Raw genomic sequence first — 22,560 nt, forward strand, 5'->3', positions numbered from 1 at the left:
AAGGCACTGAATCTGCAAGCCTGATCAGTGACTGAAATAAAATACTTGACTATTTTTGTTAGATGATAAAAACAGGACTGGACAACCTTCTTTACATGCAGGTCGAGGTTTAGGTCAGGGTCAAAGAAGACACCACGGTTTCTGGCCATAGCCTTTACATTGAGTTCTAGCAAGGTGGGGCCAAATGAAACAACATCTGATTTCTTAGCATTGACCTGGAGATAGAAAGAAGACCATTTGGTTCCCATGAAAACCCTCTTCACAATGCTATTATCAGACCATTTGGTTCCCATGAAAACCCTCTTTCACCATGCTATTATCAGACCATTTGGTTCCCATGAAAACCCTCCTCACCATGCTATTATCAGACCATTTGGTTCCCATGAAAACCCTCCTCACCATGCTATTATCAGACCATTTGGTTCCCATGAAAACCCTCTTCACCATGCTATTTTCAGACCATTTGGTTCCCATGAAAACCCTCTTCACCATGCTATTATCAGACCATTTGGTTCCCATGAAAACCCTCTTCACAATGCTATTATCAGACCATTTGGTTCCCATGAAAACCCTCTTCACCATGCTATTATCAGACCATTTGGTTCCCATGAAAACCCTCCTCACCATGCTATTATCAGACCATTTGGTTCCCATGAAAACCCTCCTCACCATGCTATTATCAGACCATTTGGTTCCCATGAAAACCCTCTTCACCATGCTATTTTCAGACCATTTGGTTCCCATGAAAACCCTCTTCACCATGCTATTATCAGACCATTTGGTTCCCATGAAAACCCTCTTCACCATGCTATTATCAGACCATTTGGTTCCCATGAAAACCCTCCTCACCATGCTATTATCAGACCATTTGGTTCCCATGAAAACCCTCTTCACCATGCTATTATCAGACCATTTGGTTCCCATGAAAACCCTCCTCACCATACTATTATCAGACCATTTGGTTCCCATGAAAACCCTCTTCACCATGCTATTATCAGACCATTTGGTTCCCATGAAAACCCTCCTCACCATGCCATCATAAGAGCATTTCTAATGCCCGACGAGTTATGCATAATGCACTAGAATAGCTTCTAATAAACATCTAATTTATAACTGCATCCATAAAGCATTATGAACACTCAGCAGATGCAAGTCCTAGAAAAATACTTGATCTTCTCTGGCAATGTTCCAGACAGACACACACACACACACACACACACACACACACACACACACACACACACACACACACACACACACACACACACACACACACACACACACACACACACACACCAGACAGACATCTCACCGGTCCTGTTTGGCACGTTTGTCGACTGAGGCAATGCGGACCTCTCCGTCTCCTTTTGGTCGGCCATACATACTAAGAGACTGATTCTGAAAAGTGGGGAGAAGACAGAGAGAGACGGGGGGGAATGAAAGAGAGAGGTCACACTTCAAACCCAGCTATCCTTCACAATGGCTTTCTTATCAATATGAGTTGCTTACAAGGTTTTCAATGGATTTCTGATACTGGGCTATGTCTCTCAGGGTCTCGTTGTCTCTCTTCACTTCGTTGATGTACTGAGCCAGATCCTACAGTACCCAACACAACACAGAGAAGACAAAACAACAAACATCAAGAGTTGACATTCAAGATGGGTGCATTTTGACATAGACTATACATTCAAGATGGGTGCATTTTGACACAGACTATACATTCAAGATGGGTGCATTTTGACATAGACTATACATTCAAGATGGGTGCATTTTGACATAGACTATATGAGACGGGGTCACAACAAATGAGTGTTTTGTAACGCTCTTCCATACAGTAGCCTAGGTCATAGGTCACAGTGGTGGACTGGTCTTCCAGGACTATACATCTAACTCCTGTTTCTTCATTAGTTCTTTACTAGAGTAGAGCAACAGTAACTACAACGTAATGATGTAAATGGTACCTCCTGCAATGTTAACATATTCTTGAGGACTTCTCTCTCTCTCTCTCTCTCTCTCTCTCTGAGCAACATGATGAATGACTTTGCAACATTGTGTAAATCTTCCAATCAACACAAAGTGAGAGCCTGGTTCAAGTAGCACTGTTTAAAATCCCGTCTGTCTTAAGGCCTGAGATAATCAGCGCTGAAAACCACCTCGTCGCCGTGGTGAAAAGAAACACTCCAGGAACATTAACCACATTAGCTTGATTCCCCCAATTAATGTCAAGTGGATCATTTAGCCAATTTAAAATCATTGCAGACCCCCTCAGAGTAAATGTGCACTTTTATCCCCGACGTGACTCACTTCAAGTACTTTTCTGCTATCTGTTCTTTCCTGCTACCGTTTTTTTTCCTGCTACCTGTTATTTTCTGCTATCTGTTATTTCCTTGTACCCATTCTTTCCTGGTACCCGTTCTTTCCTGCTATCTTCAACACCCTGCACGACAAGACTCAAGAGAGACAACATATTTTTTTAAAGTGCAGATTTCATAAGAAACATTGAATTAAATAAGTAATTGATGCACAATACATCTTTTGTCAAAGAGAGATGGGCAGCCTCCCATAGTGTCACCTCTAGGCAATTTCTAACCCAAAGAGAACAACTTCCTAGTATTTACATGTGTTGGTGGCAGGTATGTTTGTAGGTTGTTATCAGTGTGTATGCAGGCTGTAGGTGTATGGTTCGGTACTAAAACAGCGAGCAGGCTGGCAGAGGCATCATTACGAGCAGATCTCAGTAGGAGATAAAAAGTGATCATGTGTACAGCAGGGAGCTAAATATGTCAGGAGACAGCAGAGAAATATATACAGTAATGAATACATAACTAACTATATACAGTAATAAATACATAACTAACTACATACAGTAATAAATACATAACTAACTATATACAGTAATAAATACATAACTAACTATATACAGTAATAAATACATAACTAACTACATACAGTAATAAATACATAACTAACTATATACAGTAATAAATACATAACTAACTATATACAGTAATAAATACATAACTAACTATATACAGTAATAAATACATAACTAACTATATACAGTAATAAATACATAACTAACTATATACAGTAATAAATACATAACTAACTATATACAGTAATAAATACATAACTAACTATATACAGTAATAAATACATAACTAACTATATACAGTAATAAATACATAACTAACTATATACAGTAATAAATACATAACTAACTATATACAGTAATAAATACATAACTAACTATATACAGTAATAAATACATAACTAACTATATACAGTAATAAATACATAACTAACTATATACAGTAATAAATACATAACTAACTATATACAGTAAATAGAGACTGTTTGAGTCTCTGAGGATGTAGCTTGAGTCACTAATGCATAACCTGAAGACTGAGATAACTAGATGCAGGCCACTCACTAAAGTGTGCCTGCAAAACCTGTGTGCCAATCTCCTCACGTGTGTGTTTGTGTTTGAGTGTTTGTGTGTGTGTGTGTGTGTGTGTGTGTGTGGTTCAGCTGAATAGAGTAAAAACATCATACACAGAACTGGCACCCCAGTTACTCTCCCACTTCCTGGTGTGATGCGAGGGCTTCCTCCAACTCTTACCTTTATGGCATCCAGGGCCATCCGCAAATTGCTCTTGTCAGCCGCGTCGTGAGTGTGTTTCACTAATTCCTGTTGTTGGATCAAAACACAACACAAGTACAATAAGTGAGTGTCTAGTCTTCAGACAGTCTTTATTCTCTGTTTTCACCAGCTAGCTAATTAGCTACACAGAGCCCTGACAGAAGCCATGATAGGAGCCCTGACAGAAGCCCTGACAGAAGCCCTGACAGGAGCCCTGACAGAAGCCATGACAGAAGCCCTGATAGAAGCCCTGACAGAAGCCCTGACAGGAGCCCTGACAGAAGCCCTGACAGGAGCCCTGACAGAAGCCCTGACAGAAGCCATGACAGAAGCCATGACAGAAGCCCTGACAGGAGCCCTGACAGAAGCCATGACAGAAGCCATGACAGAAGCCCTGATAGAAGCCCTGACAGAAGCCCTGACAGGAGCCCTGACAGGAGCCATGACAGAAGCCCTGATAGAAGCCCTGACAGAAGCCCTGACAGGAGCCATGACAGAAGCCATGACAGAAGCCCTGACAGAAGCCCTGACAGGAGGGGGCAAAACAGAGATGACAGGGAGGCATTAGACCTTCTCTCTCAACATCATAGACACACAGTGTTAACCAAGGTTCTACCATGCTAGAAATGGGCTGCGTTTATCAGGTGATGTTGCGTTGGTTGACGTTTATGAGGAGATTTCATACCTCAAGGTTAGAGAGATAAACAAGGACAACCAAACAAAGTGATCACTAATGGGGCCCGGCTCCACAAGGGGAAAAAGAGGGATTAGCCCCCTCAGTTGAAAGTTGTGCCCCTCAGTTTTAGTTTTTTGTCCTTATATAAACACAGCAAAAATTTTCAACTCTGTACCGGTACTCCCTGTATATAGCCTCCCTCCTGTTATTGTATTTTACTTCTGCTCTTTAATTATCTGTTATTTTAATTTTTTACCTATCTATTTTTTACTTAACACTTATTTTCTTAAAACTGCATTGTTTGTTAAGGGCTTGTAAGTAAGCATTTCACTGTAAGGTCTACACCTGATTCGATTGGAAATGATTAAGTGACAGGTTGGCGCAAAAATCTGAATCTCCGCTGCACTGTGTCGGCACAATGGACAGAGCACGTCGTGGTATGTGTATGGGGGGCTATGGAAAGCCACTGGGATGGTTAGGTAAAACTCCTCTGGGCTTCCATAAAAAACGGGAAAGAACACTTCTCATCTGTGGTAGGCTAAGTGAATACTGTACTGTTCAGTTTATATATGTTACCCCTTTACAGCGATTTTAGAAAGCACATCATTGATTTTCACTGCTACACAGATGATACACAACTTTACATTTCTGTGTCACGGGAGGACTTTAGCTCCACGGATAAATGATTAGACTGTATTAGTGATTTAAATACTTGGATGGCTTACAACTTTCTCCAGCTAAATCAAGACAAGACCGAGGTACTTACAGTGAGGGAAAAAAAGTAGTTGATCCCCTGCTGATTTTGTACGTTTGCCCACTGACAAAAGACATGATCAGTCTATAATTATAATGGTAGGTTTATTTGAACAGTGAGAGACAGAATAACAACAAATAAATCCAGAAAAACGCATGTCAAAAATTTTATAAATTGATTTGCATTTTAATGAGGGAAATAAGTATTTGACCCCCTCTCAATCAGAAAGATTTCTGGCTCCCAGGTGTCTTTTATACAGGTAACGAGCTGAGATTAGGAGCACACTCTTAAAGGGAGTGATCCTAATCGCAGCTTGTTACCTGTATAAAAGACACCTGTCCACAGAAGCTATCAATCAATCAGATTCCAAACTCTCCACCATGGCCAAGACCAAAGAGCTCTCCAAGGATGTCAGGGACAAGATTGTAGCCCACAAGACTGGAATGGGCTACAAGACCATCGCCAAGCAGCTTGGTGAGAAGGTGACAACAGTTGGTGCGATTATTCGCAAATGGAAGAAACACAAAATAACTGTCAATCTCCCTTGGCCTGGGGCTCCATGCAAGATCTCACCTCGTGGAGTTGCAATGATCATGAGAACGGTGAGGAATCAGCCCAAAACTACACGGGAGGATCTTGTCAATGGCCTCAAGGCAGCTGGGACCATAGTCACCAAGAAAACAATTGGTAACACACTACGCCGTGAAGGACTGAAATCCTGCAGCGCCCGCAAGGTTCCCCTGCTCAAGAAAGCACATATACAGGCCCGTCTGAAGTTTGCCAATGAACATCTGAATGATTCAGAGGAAAACTGGGTGAAAGTGTTGTGGTCAGATGAGACCAAAATCGAGCTCTTTGGCATCAACTCAACTCAGGACAACTTCACCGCATCAAAGGGACGATGGACGGGGCCATGTACCGTCAAATCTTGGGTGAGAACCTCCTTCCCTCAGCCAGGGCATTGAAAATGGGTCGTGGATGGGTATTCCAGCATGACAATGACCCAAAACACACAGCCAAGGCAACAAAGGAGTGGCTCAAGAAGAAGCACATTAAGGTCCTGGAGTGGCCTAGCCAGTCTCCAGTCCTTAATCCCATAGAAAATCTGTAGAGGGAGCTGAAGGTTCGAGTTGCCAAACGTCAGCCGCGAAACCTTAATGACTTGGAGAAGATCTGCAAAGATGAGTGGGACAAAATCCCTCCTGAGATGTGTGCAAACCTGATGGCCAACTACAAGAAACGTCTGACCTCTGTGATTGCCAACAAGGGTTTTGTACTAAATCATGTTTTGCAGAGGGGTCAAATACTTATTTCCCCCATTAAAATGCAAATCAATTTATAACATTTTTGACATGCGTTTTTCTGTATATTTTTGTTGTTATTCTGTCTCTCACTGTTCAAATAACCCTACCATTAAAATTATAGACTGATCATGTCTTTGTAAGTGGGCAAACGTACAAAATCAGCAGGTGATCAAATACTTTTTTCCCCTCACTGTGTTGTTGGAGCCAAAGCACAGAGAGACAATCTAGCCACACGGGCAATAAACAGGCAATAAATATAAAACACCAGTTAAAAAACCTGTTATTTTGAATCACACATTAGGAATGTGACCAACATAGCTTTTTACCAACTGAGGAACATTGCCAAGGTGCGGCCGTTTCTCTCTCAGGCTGATACAGAGAGACTCATCCAGGCTTTTATTACAAGCAGGCTTGACTACTGTAATACTCTCCTGTCTGGTCTACCCAAGAAAGCCTCTGGTCAACCGCAAAACATAGAGAATGGTGCAGCGTGGGTACTGACCAAGACCAGACAGAGAGCACACATTACACCAGTTTTAAGGTCTCTGCACTAGCTGCCAGTGAATTTTAGAATTCATTTTAAGATTATTCTATTGGTTTTTAAATCAATCCACAATTGTGCACCCTAATACATATCAGACATGCTTTTAAGTTATGTACCCAGTAGGTCCCTCAGGTCCTCTGGCACTGGCCTTTTAACTATCCCAAAGCCCAGGACCAAGAGGCATAATACTTTAGTTACTATGTCCTCAGCCTCTGGAAAAGCCAGAGATCCTGAGGGGGGCCGAAACTGTGGACATATTTAAAAGAAAAAAAAAAAAAAAAATTTAGCTTTGCTTTTACTTAGGGTGCTTTTTAGTTGTTCAGTTTGTGTTTTTTTTTAATCTTATGTTTGTTGTGTAGTAAATATTTCAGCTTTGATTTAGATCTTTTTTTTGTGTGTGTTTTCCTGTAAAGAACATTGCGTTGCATTCCATGTCTGAAATCTGCTGCATAAATAAAGCTTGATTTGATTTGAATAACGCGATACGCCTCAGCCTGATTTATAAGGGCGGGGTCAAATGTACCATTGAAGCTGCTTCACTCAGCTTTGCCTCACACCCCACCACTACAGAGTTCAGTTAGCTTCTTAGCTAGCTGTAAAAAGCGTTAGTGTTATTAGCTTTAGCCTATTTAACTAGCTCGAACAAGCTAATCTGACACTGCCACGATGGATATCAGAAATTGTCTTTCCCAAAGTGGTGGTTCTCTGTAGCTTAATTGGTAGAGCATGACGCCTTGTAACGCCAGGGTAGTGGGTTCGATCCACAGCCCCCTCCACCTCCGACTGTTCCTGATGATCTTGGAACAGAGGAGCAAGCCCAGGTAAGCCTAGAATCCGACCCAAGCCGTATTTAATTGCAACTGATTCATAACAAAAATACAGCATCCTCTGGCAACGGGAACCTCCTTGGAGGTGTTAAGCCCGGCCCGGACCGGACACAGACCGGGAAACAGCTTCGCCGCCCTGGATCCAGCGGTTCCGGCGTCTTCTTCCCTGGGGGGCTTCCAATTTGAGATCTGTCTCCCTCTCCGGTGGCTTCTACCTCGGGTTCAGATCCTAAGAGCTCCCACCCTCATCAGACCGTGAGGCTGTCTCAGACTCCGGCCCAGTCATCATCCACGATGGATCCTCCAGCTGGCTTGGGCGCTCTACTGGAGCAGGAGTAGAGGACATTACAGGGCTGCTTCCGACCGTTCTACCACAGACGTCGGGAGCTGACGCTGTCGTAGTCCATGTGGGGTCAAACGACATCAGGAGGGCTAGCTCGGACCTTCTGAAAATGGATTTTAAAAGAACTGATTCTAGCAATGAAAGATTCCAAAAAAGCGGCCAATTGTTTCAGGTCCGGTACCATCATTGGGAGCGCGGTGTGTGAAAGATTCAGCAGGCTACTGGCATTACACACCTGGCTAAAAGATTACTGTAGCTCTGTTGGAATCACTTTTATAGATAACTTCGACACCTTCTGGAAACAGAAGATTATCTACAGGAATGACGGAGTCCATCCAAATCATCTTGGCTCCTGGACTCTGTCCACACATTTCAAGGCTGCATTGAGACAAGGACTTATCAATGACCCCCAAGACCAGCTCAGTTAATCCCTACCATTGTGTCGCTGAGTTGTCATAATGCTGCAGCAAATGTACATTATCCCAGGGCCGTTGGCAGACACAATGAAAGTAACTTCATGTATGTCCCCCTAACTGCCTCTGCTGATCCTACAGCTATTGTATGCAGTAATCATGTGCCTATGAACCAGAGTTACACTGTTAGCACTGAGGCGTTGTGCCCTAGTAGGAAGTCCACTGTGTGCAGCTCACCATGCACTATCAGCTCCAATATAAATAACATGAGCAAGTCTACTTCTGATAAGCTTCTCAGTAAAGGAATAAAAACAATCAAGCTTCCCAGAAAAGTGCTAAAAATAGCCCACAAGAAACAAGGTTCATGAAATCAATAACTTGCTAGTAACAGAGGACATTCATATTCTGACTATCTCTGAAACTCACTTAGATAATACCTTTGATGATCCAGTGGTAGCAATAAATGGTAATAAAATCTACAGAAAAGACAGAAATGCCAATGTTGGAGGTGTTGCTGTTTATATTCAGAACCACATTCCTGTAAAGCTTAGAGACGATCTCATGTTAAATACTGTTGAAGTAACATGGCTTCAGGTTAATCTGCCTCACCTAAAGCCCATTCTGGTGGGAAGCTGCTATAGACCACCAAGTGCTAACAGTCAGTATCTGGATAATATGTGTGAAATGCTTGATCATGTATGTGATATCAACAGAGAGGTATATTTTCTGGGTGATTTCAATATTAACTGGCTTTCATCAAGCTGCCCACTCAAGAAACAGCTTCAAACTGTAACCAGTACCTGCAACCTGGTTCAGGTTATTAGTCAACCTATCAGGGTAGTTACAAACAGCACAGGAATGTGTTTGGACCCGAGGAAGAGTAGCTGCTGCCTTGGCAGGAACTAATGGGGATCCATAATACATTTTACATTTTAGTCATTTAGCAGACACTCTTATCCAGAGCAACTTGCCGTTTTTTAGTGAGTGCATAAATTTTTCATACATAATAAACTCCAGGAAGAGTAGCTGCTGCCTTGGCAAGAACTAAATGGGGATCCCTAATAAATACAAATACAAATAGGAGGAGAGTGGCTGGAATACTCGGTTACTGCAGATGCGGCATTTTGTTTCCCCATGTCCTAAAGTTCAGTGTTGGGTCCAATGCTAACGCAGACAAGGCCTTCACCCAAGCTGGGTATTCTAACTGGAAGCATGCTATTGACAGTACCAGAGAAGTCGCTAGGCAACTAACACCTGACTTATTTCACCTGCTAGCACTGACTTGTTTAAAGAAATGTACTTATTGTGATCGAGATGTGGTTGTCCCACTGGCTATCCTAAGTTGAATGCACCAATTTGTAAGTCGCTCTGGATAAGAGCGTCTGCTAAATGACTTAAATGTAAATGTAAATCAATCACTGCACTGTGGAAAGAAATCCTAGTTGGAGGTGCTACACTGAGGTGTCAACACTTGTTAATGATGTGCAGCTGGCAAGAAATCACATGTATGTGTCGTCGATTGTTTACATTGTTGAGTTTATTGTTTCAAACCAGCGACCACTGATGGGGACATTGGATGTGACAAACGTGTTCAGTCAGCACAGAAGAAGCATGCTACACCCGAGGAAAGCTCAACTAATCCAACTGGCATTTGAGGGGGATCTTACATGGAGATTTCAAGGAGAATGAAATGATCGATTACTCAGGAAGTTCCACAGAGCATCAAGGAGGCTGCCACCCTTCTGATCTAGCTGGTTGGTTTTTAGCAAAATCTTGCTTTAGTGTTTAGGGCGCTGTCCATGGTGCTGGTAGAGTGCATCGGAGATTTCGCGCCAACTTCCTGGTCAAAAGAATTAGAACTTTTATGTTTATTGTGGTATAGTCTGATATAAGCAGAATTCAATATAATTCCAATGCAAGAACCCAAATGACATATCGGTATGTTTCATCATAGAAGTAGGGCGGCAGGTAGCTTAGTGGTTAAGAGCGTTGTGCCAGTAACCGAAAGGTCGCTGGTTCCAATCCCCGAGCCGACTAGGTGAAAAATCTGTCGATGAGCCCTTGAGCAAGGCACTTAACCCTATTGCTCCTGTAAGTCGCTCTGGATAACAGCGTCTGCTAAATGACTAAAATGTAAAAGTAGATACATTCTATTACGGTTTTCTCATTAGACTATTGGTTTTCGTGTTTGTAAATGGAACTGTACGTATTGGAAACGTGTTTATGGTAGGCCTGCATTGCTTAATTGATTACGTGGGTCGAATTTGATTGACAGAAGTGTATTGTTGCCATATCAAAGCGTGGCTGCATCTCAATGTAGTAGGCTGTAGTCTATGTTTTGGATATTTGGATCTCCATTCGCATTTTGTTTCCTGAGTTTGTTTACTGTTAATGTAACTAGCTTAAATATAGATTGTGTCATGACTTTATCGATCTGATATTTTGTTTACTAGGCCTACTACTTGGTACCGATGTTTTGTTCTGTTCTCATTCATTCATTCGCATTCACAGTTGTGTCTGTATTCTAAGCCAAACTGCTATTCAGTATTTTTGTTTAGTTTTTGTTTGCATGCATGCATGCATGAATAACCAGGATACAACTTTCAGCATTTAGTTTGCATTATTTTGGTAAGAGAGCTGTGTGTATAGGTGAATTACCCTATCTATCTTGTAGCCTATATTCAGTACCAAAACAGTCTTGGGATCTGTCCACTGTGCTGATACAGCGAAGCAGAGATGTGCTGCAGATTTTCACGCCAACCTGTCGCTTCAAAAGCATTCAGTGGTCTCGGAGTCTCTGTGTTTTAACTTGATGTTTATTGTGTTATAGCGTGATATAAGCAGAATTTAATATAATTCCAATATATGAACCCCCCCTCACCGATTTCAACTACCCCATTAGTTACTTTATCCTGGCACTGGATCTGCCATTAATTACCACTTTCATTACACACAGGTAGGTTGCTGTGCACATTCAAACACACACACACATCTATACTACCATACACACACACCACGAAATGACATTCCAACACCATAATCCTGAATATGAAATAGATAGGTGGGATACCATGAAAGAATCCAGTAATGTACAGTATAGGATTTGTTTGCTCTGTGTGTGTGTGCGTGCGTGTGTGGCTTTAATTGCTTTCCTGTAGCTGGCGTGGCGTAAACAAGACGTCTATCTGTCCTTGTTGTGGAGGATAAGGAAGGTTACCATGCATGTCCTTCTCACACACACACACACAGCCAAGCCCAGATAAATGGCTCACTTCCCCTCTCCTTCCCCTCGCGCCGAGCCGTATGTGTCTGCCTAGCACTCCTCAAATCCCAGGTGTCACTCAAGCTGAACCTGGGCATTATTATCACAAGCAATGTGACAGGACCCTATTTTTCATCCTCTGCTCCTAACACCCACCCACGCAGGAACTACAGATAGTGCAGGCTTATTGATGGATTCCAGTTACAGTGAATTTAGGGTACAGAAATAAATTAATGGAGAGGAATGAGATTAAAGAGTGATAGATAGATAGATAGATAGATAGAGAGAGAGAGAGAGAGAGAGAGAGAGAGAGAGAGAGAGAGAGAGAGAGAGAGAGAGAGAGACAGAGAGAGACAGAGAGAGACAGAGAGAGACAGAGAGAGACAGAGAGAGACAGAGAGCATTCTGACACTACTGGCATATTGATGGATTCTGGTTACAGTGAGTTGGGGACTGAGCCAGTATGAAATAATGACAGAGGAATAGAGGTAGAGAAGACAAAGACTTTCCTCCCTGATCTCGCCTCTATCTCTCGCCCCTCTCCCTTCACCCCCTCCCTACCTCCCTCACTCACTTCCTCCTCCCCCCTCTCCATCCCCTTCCTCCACCCTCACCTTCACTCTCTCTCTCTCTCCCTCCCTGCCTCACACTCACCCTCACCCCCACTTTCTCTCCCTCCCTCCCTCCCTCCTCCCTCCCTCCCCCTCCTCCCTGCCCCAGGAGCATGCTCCCTCCAGTGGAGCGGATCGGGGGCCTGTCACACACCAGGCCCGGTCCCCAGGGAGGTGAGAGGAGGAAACCGGGCAGACCGTGAGGGAAGTGAGGCGAGGCGAGGACCTGACCGCCAGTCACGCATGTCAACCCCCTAGGTGCGTACACACACACCCACACCTTTCCACCTAACCCCTGACTGCTAACCTGTCTGCCCATGCAGTGGTGACGTCTAGGAGAGCTGCAGGAGTCAGGACCAGAGGGCTGATTGACTGACTGCTCTATTCACACACACTACACTCTTAGAATAAAGTGTTATTCAGCTGTCCTTCTTGGTTCCAGGTAGAAACCCTTTTGGGTCCACAGAGGGTTCTACATGGAACCCAAATGGGTTCTACCTGGAATCAAAAAGGCTTTTTCAAAGGGTTCTCTTATGGGGACAGCCAGAGTGCATTATATGTTAACCCTTACCTGTCAGCCTGCCTGCCCGCCAGCTCTCTCTCTCTCTCTCTCTCTCTCTCTCTCTCTCTCTCTCTCTCTCTCTCTCTCTCTCTCTCTCTCTCTCTCTCTCTCTCTCTCTCTCTCTCTCTCTCTCTCTCTCTCTCTCTCTCTCTCTCGCTCTCTCGCTCTCTCGGCATGGGATGGGAAACATGTCTACATTGCCAAAGTAAGTGGAATAGACAATAAACAAAAGGCATTACCCTCACAAAAGTGTTTAAAGAATATAGACATTTCAAATGTTATATTATTGCCTATGTGCAGTACAGTAGTTGAAGTAAGAAAGGGAAAATAAATAAACAGATAAATACAGGTATTCTGCCACTGTGTACTCTCTGTTTAGGGCCAAATAGCATTCTAGTTTGCTCTGTTTTTCTGTTAGTTCTTTCCAATGTGTCAAGTAATTATCTTTTTGTATTCTCATGATTTGGTTGGGTCTAATTGTGTTGCTGTCCTGGGGCTCTGTGGGGTGTGTGGGGTCTGTTTGTGTTTGTGAACAGGTTAATCTCTGAGGGCTTTGTTTTGGAAGGTTTGAGAATCGATTCCTTTTAGGTGGTTATAGAATTTAATTGCTCTTTTCTGGATTTTGATAATTAGCGGGAATCGTCCTAATTCTCCTCTGCATGCATTATTTGGTGTTTTACATTGTACACAGAGGATATTTTTGCAAAATTCTGCATGCAGAGTCTCAATTTGGTGTTTGTCACATTTTGTAAAATTCTTGGTTGGTGAGCGGACCCCAGACCTCACAACCATAGAGGGCAATGGGTTCTATAACTGATTCAAGTATTTTTAGCCAGATCCTAATTGGGATGTCAAATTGTATGTTCCTTTTGATGTCGTAGAAGGCCCTTCTCACCTTGTCTCTCAGACCGTTCACAGCTTTGTGGAAGTTAACTGTGGTGTTGATGTTTAGGCCTAGGTAGGTATAGTTTTTGGTGTGCTTTAGGGCAACGGCCTCTAGGTGGAATTTGTATTTATGGTCCTGGCAACTGGACCTTTTTTGGAACACCATTATTTTTGTCTTACTGAGATGAACTGTCAGGACCCAGGTCTGACAGATCTAGGTGCTGCTGTAGGCCCTCCTTGGTTGGGGACAGAAGCACCAGATCATCAGCAAACAGTAAACATTTGAGTTCAGATTCTAGTAGGGTGAGGCCGGGTGCTGCAGACTGTTCTAGTGCCCTCGCCAATTCGTTGATGTAAATGTTGAAGAGGGTGGGGCTTAAACTGCATCCTTGTCTCACCCCCCGGCCCTGAGGAAAGACATCTGTGTGTTTTTTGCCAATTTTAACCTCACACTTGTTGTTTGTGTACATGGATTTTATAATGTTGTATGTTTTCCCCCCAACACCACTTTCCATCAATTTCTATAGCAGACCCTCATGCCAAATTGGGTCAAAAGCTTTTTTGAAATCAACAAAGCATGAGAAGACTTTGCTTTTGTTTGGTTGTCAATATGGTTGTGCAGGGTGACTAGGTGGTCTGTCATACGATATTTTGGTAAGAAGCCAATTTGACATTTGTTCAGGACATTGTTTTCACTCAGGAAATGTTTGAGTCTGCTGTTAATGATAATCCTGAGGATTTTCCCAAAGTTGCTGTTGACGCATATTCCACGGTAGTTATTGGGGTCGAATTTGTCTCCACTTTTGTGTTTTGGGGTGATCAGTCCTTGGTTCCAAGCATTGGGGAAGATGCCAGAGCTGAGGATGATGTTAAAGAGTTTAAGTATAGCCAATTGTAATTTGTGGTTTGTAGGGTTGTTGAAGGGTTTGTATTTTGTCCTGTAGTTCATTCAGTGTAATTGGAGAATACAGTGGGTTCTGGAAGACTCTAAGATGTTGTATTGATAATGTATATGTTTTTGCTGTTTGTTCTTTGTTATAGGGCCAAAAAGATTGGAGAAGTGGTTTATGCACACATCTCTATTTTGGATAGATAACTCTTTGTGTTGTTGCTTGTTTAGTGTGTTAGATTCACATTGAGTGAAGTGGTTAGATTCACATTGAGCTGTTCCCTCTTTTTCCTTAGTGTATTTCTGTACTGTTTTAGTGATTCACCATAGTGAAGGCGTAGGCTCAGGTTTTCTGTGTCTCTGTGTTTTTGGATGGATAGGTTCCTCAATTTCTTTCTTAGGTTTTTGCATTTTTCATCAAACCATTTGTCATTCTTGTTAGTTTTTGTAGGTTGTCTGGTTGAAATATTTAGATTTGATAGGGAAGCTGAGAGGTCAAATATACTGTTTAGGTTTTCTACTGCCAAGTTTACACCTTCACTATTACAGTGAAATGTTTTGTCCAGGAAGTTGTCTAAAATGGATTGAATTTGCTGTTACCTAAAAATAAATTGGTCGGTTTCCACACTACTTTCCTTCCATCAATAGCATTTCTTAATATTATTCAGTTCCTTTGGCTTTGATGCCTCATGATTGAGTATTGCTCTGTTCAAGTAGACTGTGATTTTGCTGTGATCTGATAGGGGTGTCAGTGGGCTGACTGTGAACGCTCTGAGAGACTCTGGGTTGAGGTCAGTGATAAAGTAATCTACAGTACTACTGCCAAGGGATGAGCTGTAGGTGTACCTAAGGTCGGAGTCCTCTCAAAGCCTACCATTGGCTATGTACAGACCCAGCGTGCAACAGAGCTGCGGGAGTTGTGACCTGTTTCTGTTGGTTGTTTTGTCGTAGTTGTGCCTAGGGGGGAATATTCTCTCTCTCTCTATCTCTGTTGTTTTTCCTTCCTTCTATTTTTCACTGCTCAGCTCAGTCTGTTTTTCTCTCTCTCTCTCATTATTTTCTTGCTACCGTACATGTAAAAGGCACACATCTTGTCAGGACACACACAGAGGCGGCCAGAGCTAATCTATGATCAAAACATGGATGAGTGTGCCTCCACTGGTGATACTCAGTAGTGCAGCTTTAGTCCTGCAACTGAAGGTAACAGTTGAACGGAGGTCATTCCCAGTTCTCTGAAGATAGATATCTTACCTGTAGAAGAAGGGGATACTTCAGTACCCGCTGCATGGGGACAACCAGCAGATCTCTCAGTGTAAACTTGCCATAGTTGGCTCTCTTTGCACATTCCTGAAAACAAAAAAACGGAAATAAATTGAATGCAGTTCAATTCACTGATTGTAAGCCACTCTGGATAAGAATGTCTGCTAAGTGTAAAATAAATGCTAATGCATGAAATGTAAACTGTCACTACATTATAACAAAAAACGTGTTTGTTTTGTGCTTGTTAAGAAAATACCCATTTTAAATACAGTACATTGCAGTTGGTGTGCCATGATCGGTAATAGCAAACACTAGATGGCGGTATCTGACCACTGATTTAGATTGATGATGACAGTACATAGAGGACTTTACCTCCAGCTTCATTCGGACATCTTCCCTGTCTTTGCAGATGACATCCAAAGTAATGATGGCCGTTTCTACATGGCTACAGTATTTCCCATATATTAGCAACCTGGAACAGATATCAGTATGTTAAAGTCAATATTGTTGAGGTGAAAGAAAGAAAGAAAGAAAGAAAGAAAGAAAGAAAGAAAGAAAGAAAGAAAGAAAGAAAGAAAGAAAGAAAGAAAGAAAGAAAGAAAGAAGAAAGAAAGAAAGAAAGGAAAGAGAGAGAGAGAGAGAGAGAGAGAGAGAGAGAGAGAGAGAGAGAGAGAGAGAGAGAGAGAGAGAGAGAGAGAGAGAGAGAGAGAGAGAGAGAGAGAGAGAGAGAGAGAGCGGGGGAGGTAAGGAGGGAAAGAGAATGAGAGAACAGGGGAATGAGACAGAAAACCGAGACTCTTAAAGTTGAGTTGTAATGTACCTCTCTTTGTAGTTGATGAAGATCTGGTAGAGGTTCTGGGCACTTTTATGGCAGACAGAGTCTCGTATCGCCACCATCAGAGTCTTGTGAACTTTAACCAGGTCCTGAAACACAACAACAGACATTCACAGCGAAGTGAACTGGACAATACAGATTTTAAAGGCATTTCTCCCGAAGTTTGCAGAGATTGCGTTCATGGTAAACGCTGTGCATGCTGGCTCAATTGTAAATTACCTTGAAAAGTAAAGTTCAACATGCTGCGCTATAGCGCGGATTTGGATTGAATCCCAGCCTAAAGACCCATACAGTTTGGGATTACAGGTTTGGATTGAATCCCAGCCTAAAGACCCATACGGCTTGGGATTACAGGTTTGGATTGAATACCAGCCTAAAGACCCATACGGCTTGGGATTACAGGTTTGGATTGAATCCCAGCCTAAAGACTCATACGGCTTGGGATTACAGGTTTGGATTGAATCCCAGCCTAAAGACCCATACAGTTTGGGATTACAGGTTTGGATTGAATCCCAGCCTAAAGACTCATACGGCTTGGGATTACAGGTTTGGATTGAATCCCAGCCTAAAGACCCATACAGTTTGGGATTACAGGTTTGGATTGAATCCCAGCCTAAAGACCCATACGGCTTGGGATTACAGGTTTGGATTGAATCCCAGCCTAAAGACCCATACAGTTTGGGATTACAGGTTTGGATTGAATCCCAGCCTAAAGACCCATATGGCTTGGGACTACAGGTTTGGATTGAATCCCAGCCTAAAGACCCATACGGCTTGGGACTACAGGTTTGGATTGAATCCCAGCCTAAAGACCCATACGGCTTGGAACTACAGGTTTGGATTGAATCCCAGCCTAAAGACCCATACGGCTTGGGATTACAGGTTTGGATTGAATCCCAGCCTAAAGACCCATACGGCTTGGGATTACAGGTTTGGATTGAATCCCAGCCTAAAGACCCATACGGCTTGGGATTACAGGTTTGGATTGAATCCCAGCCTAAAGACCCATACGGCTTGGGACTACAGGTTTGAATTGAATCCCAGCCTAAAGACCCATACGGTTTGGGATTACAGGTTTGGATTGAATCCCAGCCTAAAGACCCATACGGCTTGGGATTACAGGTTTTACTAAGAAACAGAAAACCCTGTGCACAGCAGTGCATCTAAAACCAGGTGCTGGTGAACAACTAGTATCCAACAACAGTAGAAAAGGCAACTGGTTTTTACACTTGTTTTAGGTTTAACCATCTCTCCATCCCTCTCCATCTATCTCTCCATCTCTCTGGATCTATCTCTATCTATCTCTCCATATATCTCAATCTCTCTCTCCATCTATCTCCATCTCTACCATCTCTCTCTCTCTCCATCCATCTCTCTGGATCTCTCTCTATCTATCTCTCTATCTATCTCCATATATCTCTATCTATCTCCATCTATCTCCATCTCTACCATCTCTCTCTCTCTCCACCCATCTCTCTGGATCTATCTCTATCTATCTCTCTATCTATCTCCATCTCTACCATCTCTATGTGGGTAGTTGGGGTTTCTGTCCTGTAGCTTACCGGAATGTTGACAAACACTTTCTTCATCTCCACTGAGGACAGGAACGTGGTAAGAGGTGCCATAAAATACTGGATGGGAAAAACAGAGCAAAAATAGTATGTGGGTTGGTTCCACTAAAACAGGAGAGGTAGGCAAGCAGTTTCTGCATTTTACAACTGTTTGGGTCAGCAAAATAATTACTTGAGGCAAAACGTAAGTGATTTATCAGAACAATCCTACAGCTGGAATCCTTAATGGTGAAACAGCTACGTCCATTCGCGATATTACAACAACAAAGAAATTACTGGAAACAATGAAACATCGTTTTTTTCCCCCATCGGACATCATTGCACGCACGATAGAACAGCAGAATATGTAATGGAATTCCCCTACTGCGGATTCTATCTTTAAGCTTAAATGGTATCTTCCTACATAAGGGACTATTGTATACAGTGTGAATGAGGAGGTATTTGGCAGTAACACCAGAGAGATAGGAGATGTACTGTATTTGGCGGTAACACCAGAGAGATAGGGGCGGTACTGTATTTGGCGGTAACACCAGAGAGATAGGGGAGGTACTGTATTTGGCGGTAACACCAGAGAGATAGGGGAGGTACTGTATTTGGCGGTAACACCAGAGAGATAGGGGAGGTACTGTATTTGGCGGTAACACCAGAGAGATAGGGGAGGTACTGTATTTGGCGGTAACACCAGAGAGATAGGGGAGGTACTGTATTTGGCGGTAACACCAGAGAGATAGGGGAGGTACTGTATTTGGCGGTAACACCAGAGAGATAGGGGAGGTACTGTATTTGGCGGTAACACCAGAGAGATAGGGGAGGTACTGTATTTGGCGGTAACACCAGAGAGATAGGGGAGGTACTGTATTTGGCGGTAACACCAGAGAGATAGGGGAGGTACTGTATTTGGCGGTAACACCAGAGAGATAGGGGAGGTACTGTATTTGGCGGTAACACCAGAGAGATAGGGGAGGTACTGTATTTGGCGGTAACACCAGAGAGATAGGGGAGGTACTGTATTTGGCGGTAACACCAGAGAGATAGGGGAGGTACTGTATTTGGCGGTAACACCAGAGAGATAGGGGAGGTACTGTATTTGGCAGTAACACCAGAGAGATAGGGGAGGGACTGTATTTGGCAGTAACACCTTCTCTATGGAGTCCAGAGTCTCTGTGTACTTCTCCTCAGTCTGCTTGATCTCTGTCAGACAGTAGCTCCTGATGTCCGTCTCTACCTGTTTCTGGAACGGCTACACACAAACACACACACACACACACACGCACACACACACACACGCACGCACACACAAACACACACACACAAACACACACACACACACACACACACACACACACACACACACACACACACACACACACACACACACACACACACACACACACACACACACACACACACACACACACACACACACACACACACACACACACACACACACACACACACACACACACACAGCTGTCAAAGCAGAGCCTTCAGCATTAAATCGTGGACACCATATGTGGGGTGATTGACCTCCTGAGTAAGGACACACAGAACTCCAACCAACCACCACTAACAGTAGGTATAACATAACACTCGAGTAGGCAGCAGCTTAAGGTTGACGTGAGAGAAGGAGAGAGAAATATGTATATATACACTACCAGTCAAAAGTTTGGACGCACCTACTCATTCAAGGGTTTTTCTTTATTTTTACTATTTTCTACATTGTAGAATAATAGTGAAGACATCAAAACTATGAAATGACACATATGGAATCATGTAGTAACCAAAAAATTGTTAAACAAATCTAAATATATTTTATATTTGAGATTCTTCAAAGTAGCCACCCTTTGCCTTGATGACAGATTTGCACACTCTTGGCATTCTCTCAACCAGTCACTTGGAATGCATTTCAATTAACAGGTGTGACTTGTTAAAAGTTAATTTGTGGAATTTATTTCCTTCTTAATGCATTTGAGCCAATCAGTTGTGTTGTAACAAGGTAGGGGTGGTATACAGAAGATTTGTGTATGGGTGGTCCCGGGGATCGAACCCACTACCTTGGCGTTACAAGCGCCGTGCTCTACCAGCTGAGCTACAGAGGACCACAAGACATGAAGGCCAGTCAATACGGAACATTTCAAGTACTTTGAAAGTTTCTTCAAGTGTAGTCGCAAAAACCATCAAGCGCTATGATGAAACCACTACCAAAGGACACCAATAAGAAGAAGAGACTTGCTTGGGCCAAGAAACACGAGCAATGGACATTAGACCGGTGGAAATCTGTCCTTTGGTCTAATGCGTCCAAATTTGAGATTTTTGGTTCCCACCGTGAAGCATGGAGGAGGAGGTGTGATGGTGTGGGGGTGCTTTGCTGGTGACACTGTCTGTGATGTATTTAGAATTCAAGGCACACTTAACCAGCATGGCTACCACAGCATTCTGCAGCGATACACCATCCCATCTGGTTTGCGCTTAGTGGGACAATCATTTGTTTTTCAACAGGACAATGACCCAACACACCTCCAGGCTGTGTAAGGGCTATTTTACCAAGAAGGAGAGTGATGCAATGCAAATATCACGGTACAGCTATATGGACACTCAATCATTACGCTATTTGTTATTGGTAAATTTACAAACATATATAATGATAAATAGACTTGAAACTTATATCTCATTATGGTGTATGGTGAAATAAGTATAGCCAGTTATAATTGTAATGGCTTAGCTGATAATAACAAAAGAAGAACAATATTTACATGGCTCAAAGAGAAGGAATATAATATCTATTGTATACAGGAAACTCATTCAACAATTCGAGATGAAGTAGCGTGGAAAAAGAATGGGGGAAATATACTTCTCCCATGGGCAAAGAAATTCAAAAGGGGTGATGATATTAATTAATAGTAATTTCGATCCAAATGTGCAAATTGTACAAATAGATACACAAGGTAGATGGATTATTTTAAATATGTTATTGGACCATAAACAGATATGGCTCATTAACCTTTATGGACCAAATAATGATGATCCACAATTCTTTGACAATATATATAATAAATTATCAAGCCTGCAAGCAACTCAAGACAATATTATTATGGTGGGGGATTATAATACTGTTTTAAATAGCTCAATGGACCGTAAAGGAAATCACACCACAAACAATCACCCACATGCTCTTAAGGAAATTGTGAATGTCATGGATACATTAGAACTAGTAGATATATGGAGGCTTAAATATACTGATCTAGTGAGATATACATGGCGGAGACTGAATCAAGCTAGTCGTCTTGACTTCTTTCTTATCTCATTCTCGTTGGCACCAAAAGTAAAAAAAAGTGTTGATAGGGGACAGAATGCGGTCAGACCATCATGTAATAGGCATATATATTACTCTTACTGAATTTCCACGTGGGCGGGGATATTGGAAATTTAATCAAAGCCTATTGGATGATAATTTATTTATAATTAGAACAAAGGAATTTATAACTGATTTTTTCCAACATAACATAGGTACAGCGAATCCCCTTATTGTATGGGACACCTTTAAATGTGCCTTTAGAGGCCATGCAATTCAGTACTCATCTCGAAAACAAAAGCAATTTAGGTCAAAAGAGTTTATACTAAGAAAGGAAATAGAAAGTCTAACAGAACAGATAGATGGCAATAAAAACTGTAACATAGAGGCTCAGAATAAATTAGAGGAAAAACAAAAGAAATGGAGAAATTTATTCAAGAAAGATCAAGTGTAACATATTATAAAAAATAAAGCAAACTGGATGGAATATGGGGAAAAATGCACAAAATTCTTTTTTAATCTTCAACATAGGAATGCTACCAAAAAGAACTTAATGAAACTGGTTACAATTGACGGAGTCACCCATGATTCACCAAATGACATTTTGAAGGAAGAAACAAAGTACTTTAAGCATATGTTTTCTTTTCAGTCGCCTCCATCTCCTCTAACTGAAGCTAATTGTAGAGATTTTTTTCTATTGATAATGTCAAATTAACAGCCACACAGAAAGACTCATGTGAAGGTGAAATTACAGAGGAGGAACTTCTGGATGCAATTAAAGACTTTAAGTCTGGGAAAACTCCAGGGTTGGATGGCATACCAGTCGAGGTATACCAAACCTTTTTGATATACTAAGAGGACCGTTATTAGCATGTTTTAACCACTCCTA

General features: G+C 42.3%; 1 protein-coding gene across 2 annotated transcripts in view; it reads right to left on the bottom strand.

The window, feature by feature from the left end:
• Positions 1-22,560, bottom strand: part of LOC121569363 (guanine nucleotide exchange factor VAV3) — a 168,849-nt gene that overhangs the window by 70,772 nt on the left and 75,517 nt on the right. For both annotated transcript variants that reach the window (XM_041880256.2, XM_041880257.2), the window contains exons 6-13: positions 19,518-19,619; positions 18,371-18,439; positions 16,794-16,897; positions 16,346-16,445; positions 15,965-16,060; positions 3,623-3,691; positions 1,510-1,596; positions 1,313-1,398 (exon numbers count right to left, since the gene is read on the bottom strand). In XM_041880256.2, coding sequence (XP_041736190.2) covers positions 1,313-1,398; positions 1,510-1,596; positions 3,623-3,691; positions 15,965-16,060; positions 16,346-16,445; positions 16,794-16,897; positions 18,371-18,439; positions 19,518-19,619 — 713 coding nt within the window. The remainder of the gene's footprint in view (positions 1-1,312; positions 1,399-1,509; positions 1,597-3,622; positions 3,692-15,964; positions 16,061-16,345; positions 16,446-16,793; positions 16,898-18,370; positions 18,440-19,517; positions 19,620-22,560) is intronic.

Source organism: Coregonus clupeaformis, chromosome 7, assembly GCF_020615455.1.
Source record: "Coregonus clupeaformis isolate EN_2021a chromosome 7, ASM2061545v1, whole genome shotgun sequence".
Lineage (NCBI taxonomy): Eukaryota > Metazoa > Chordata > Actinopteri > Salmoniformes > Salmonidae > Coregonus > Coregonus clupeaformis.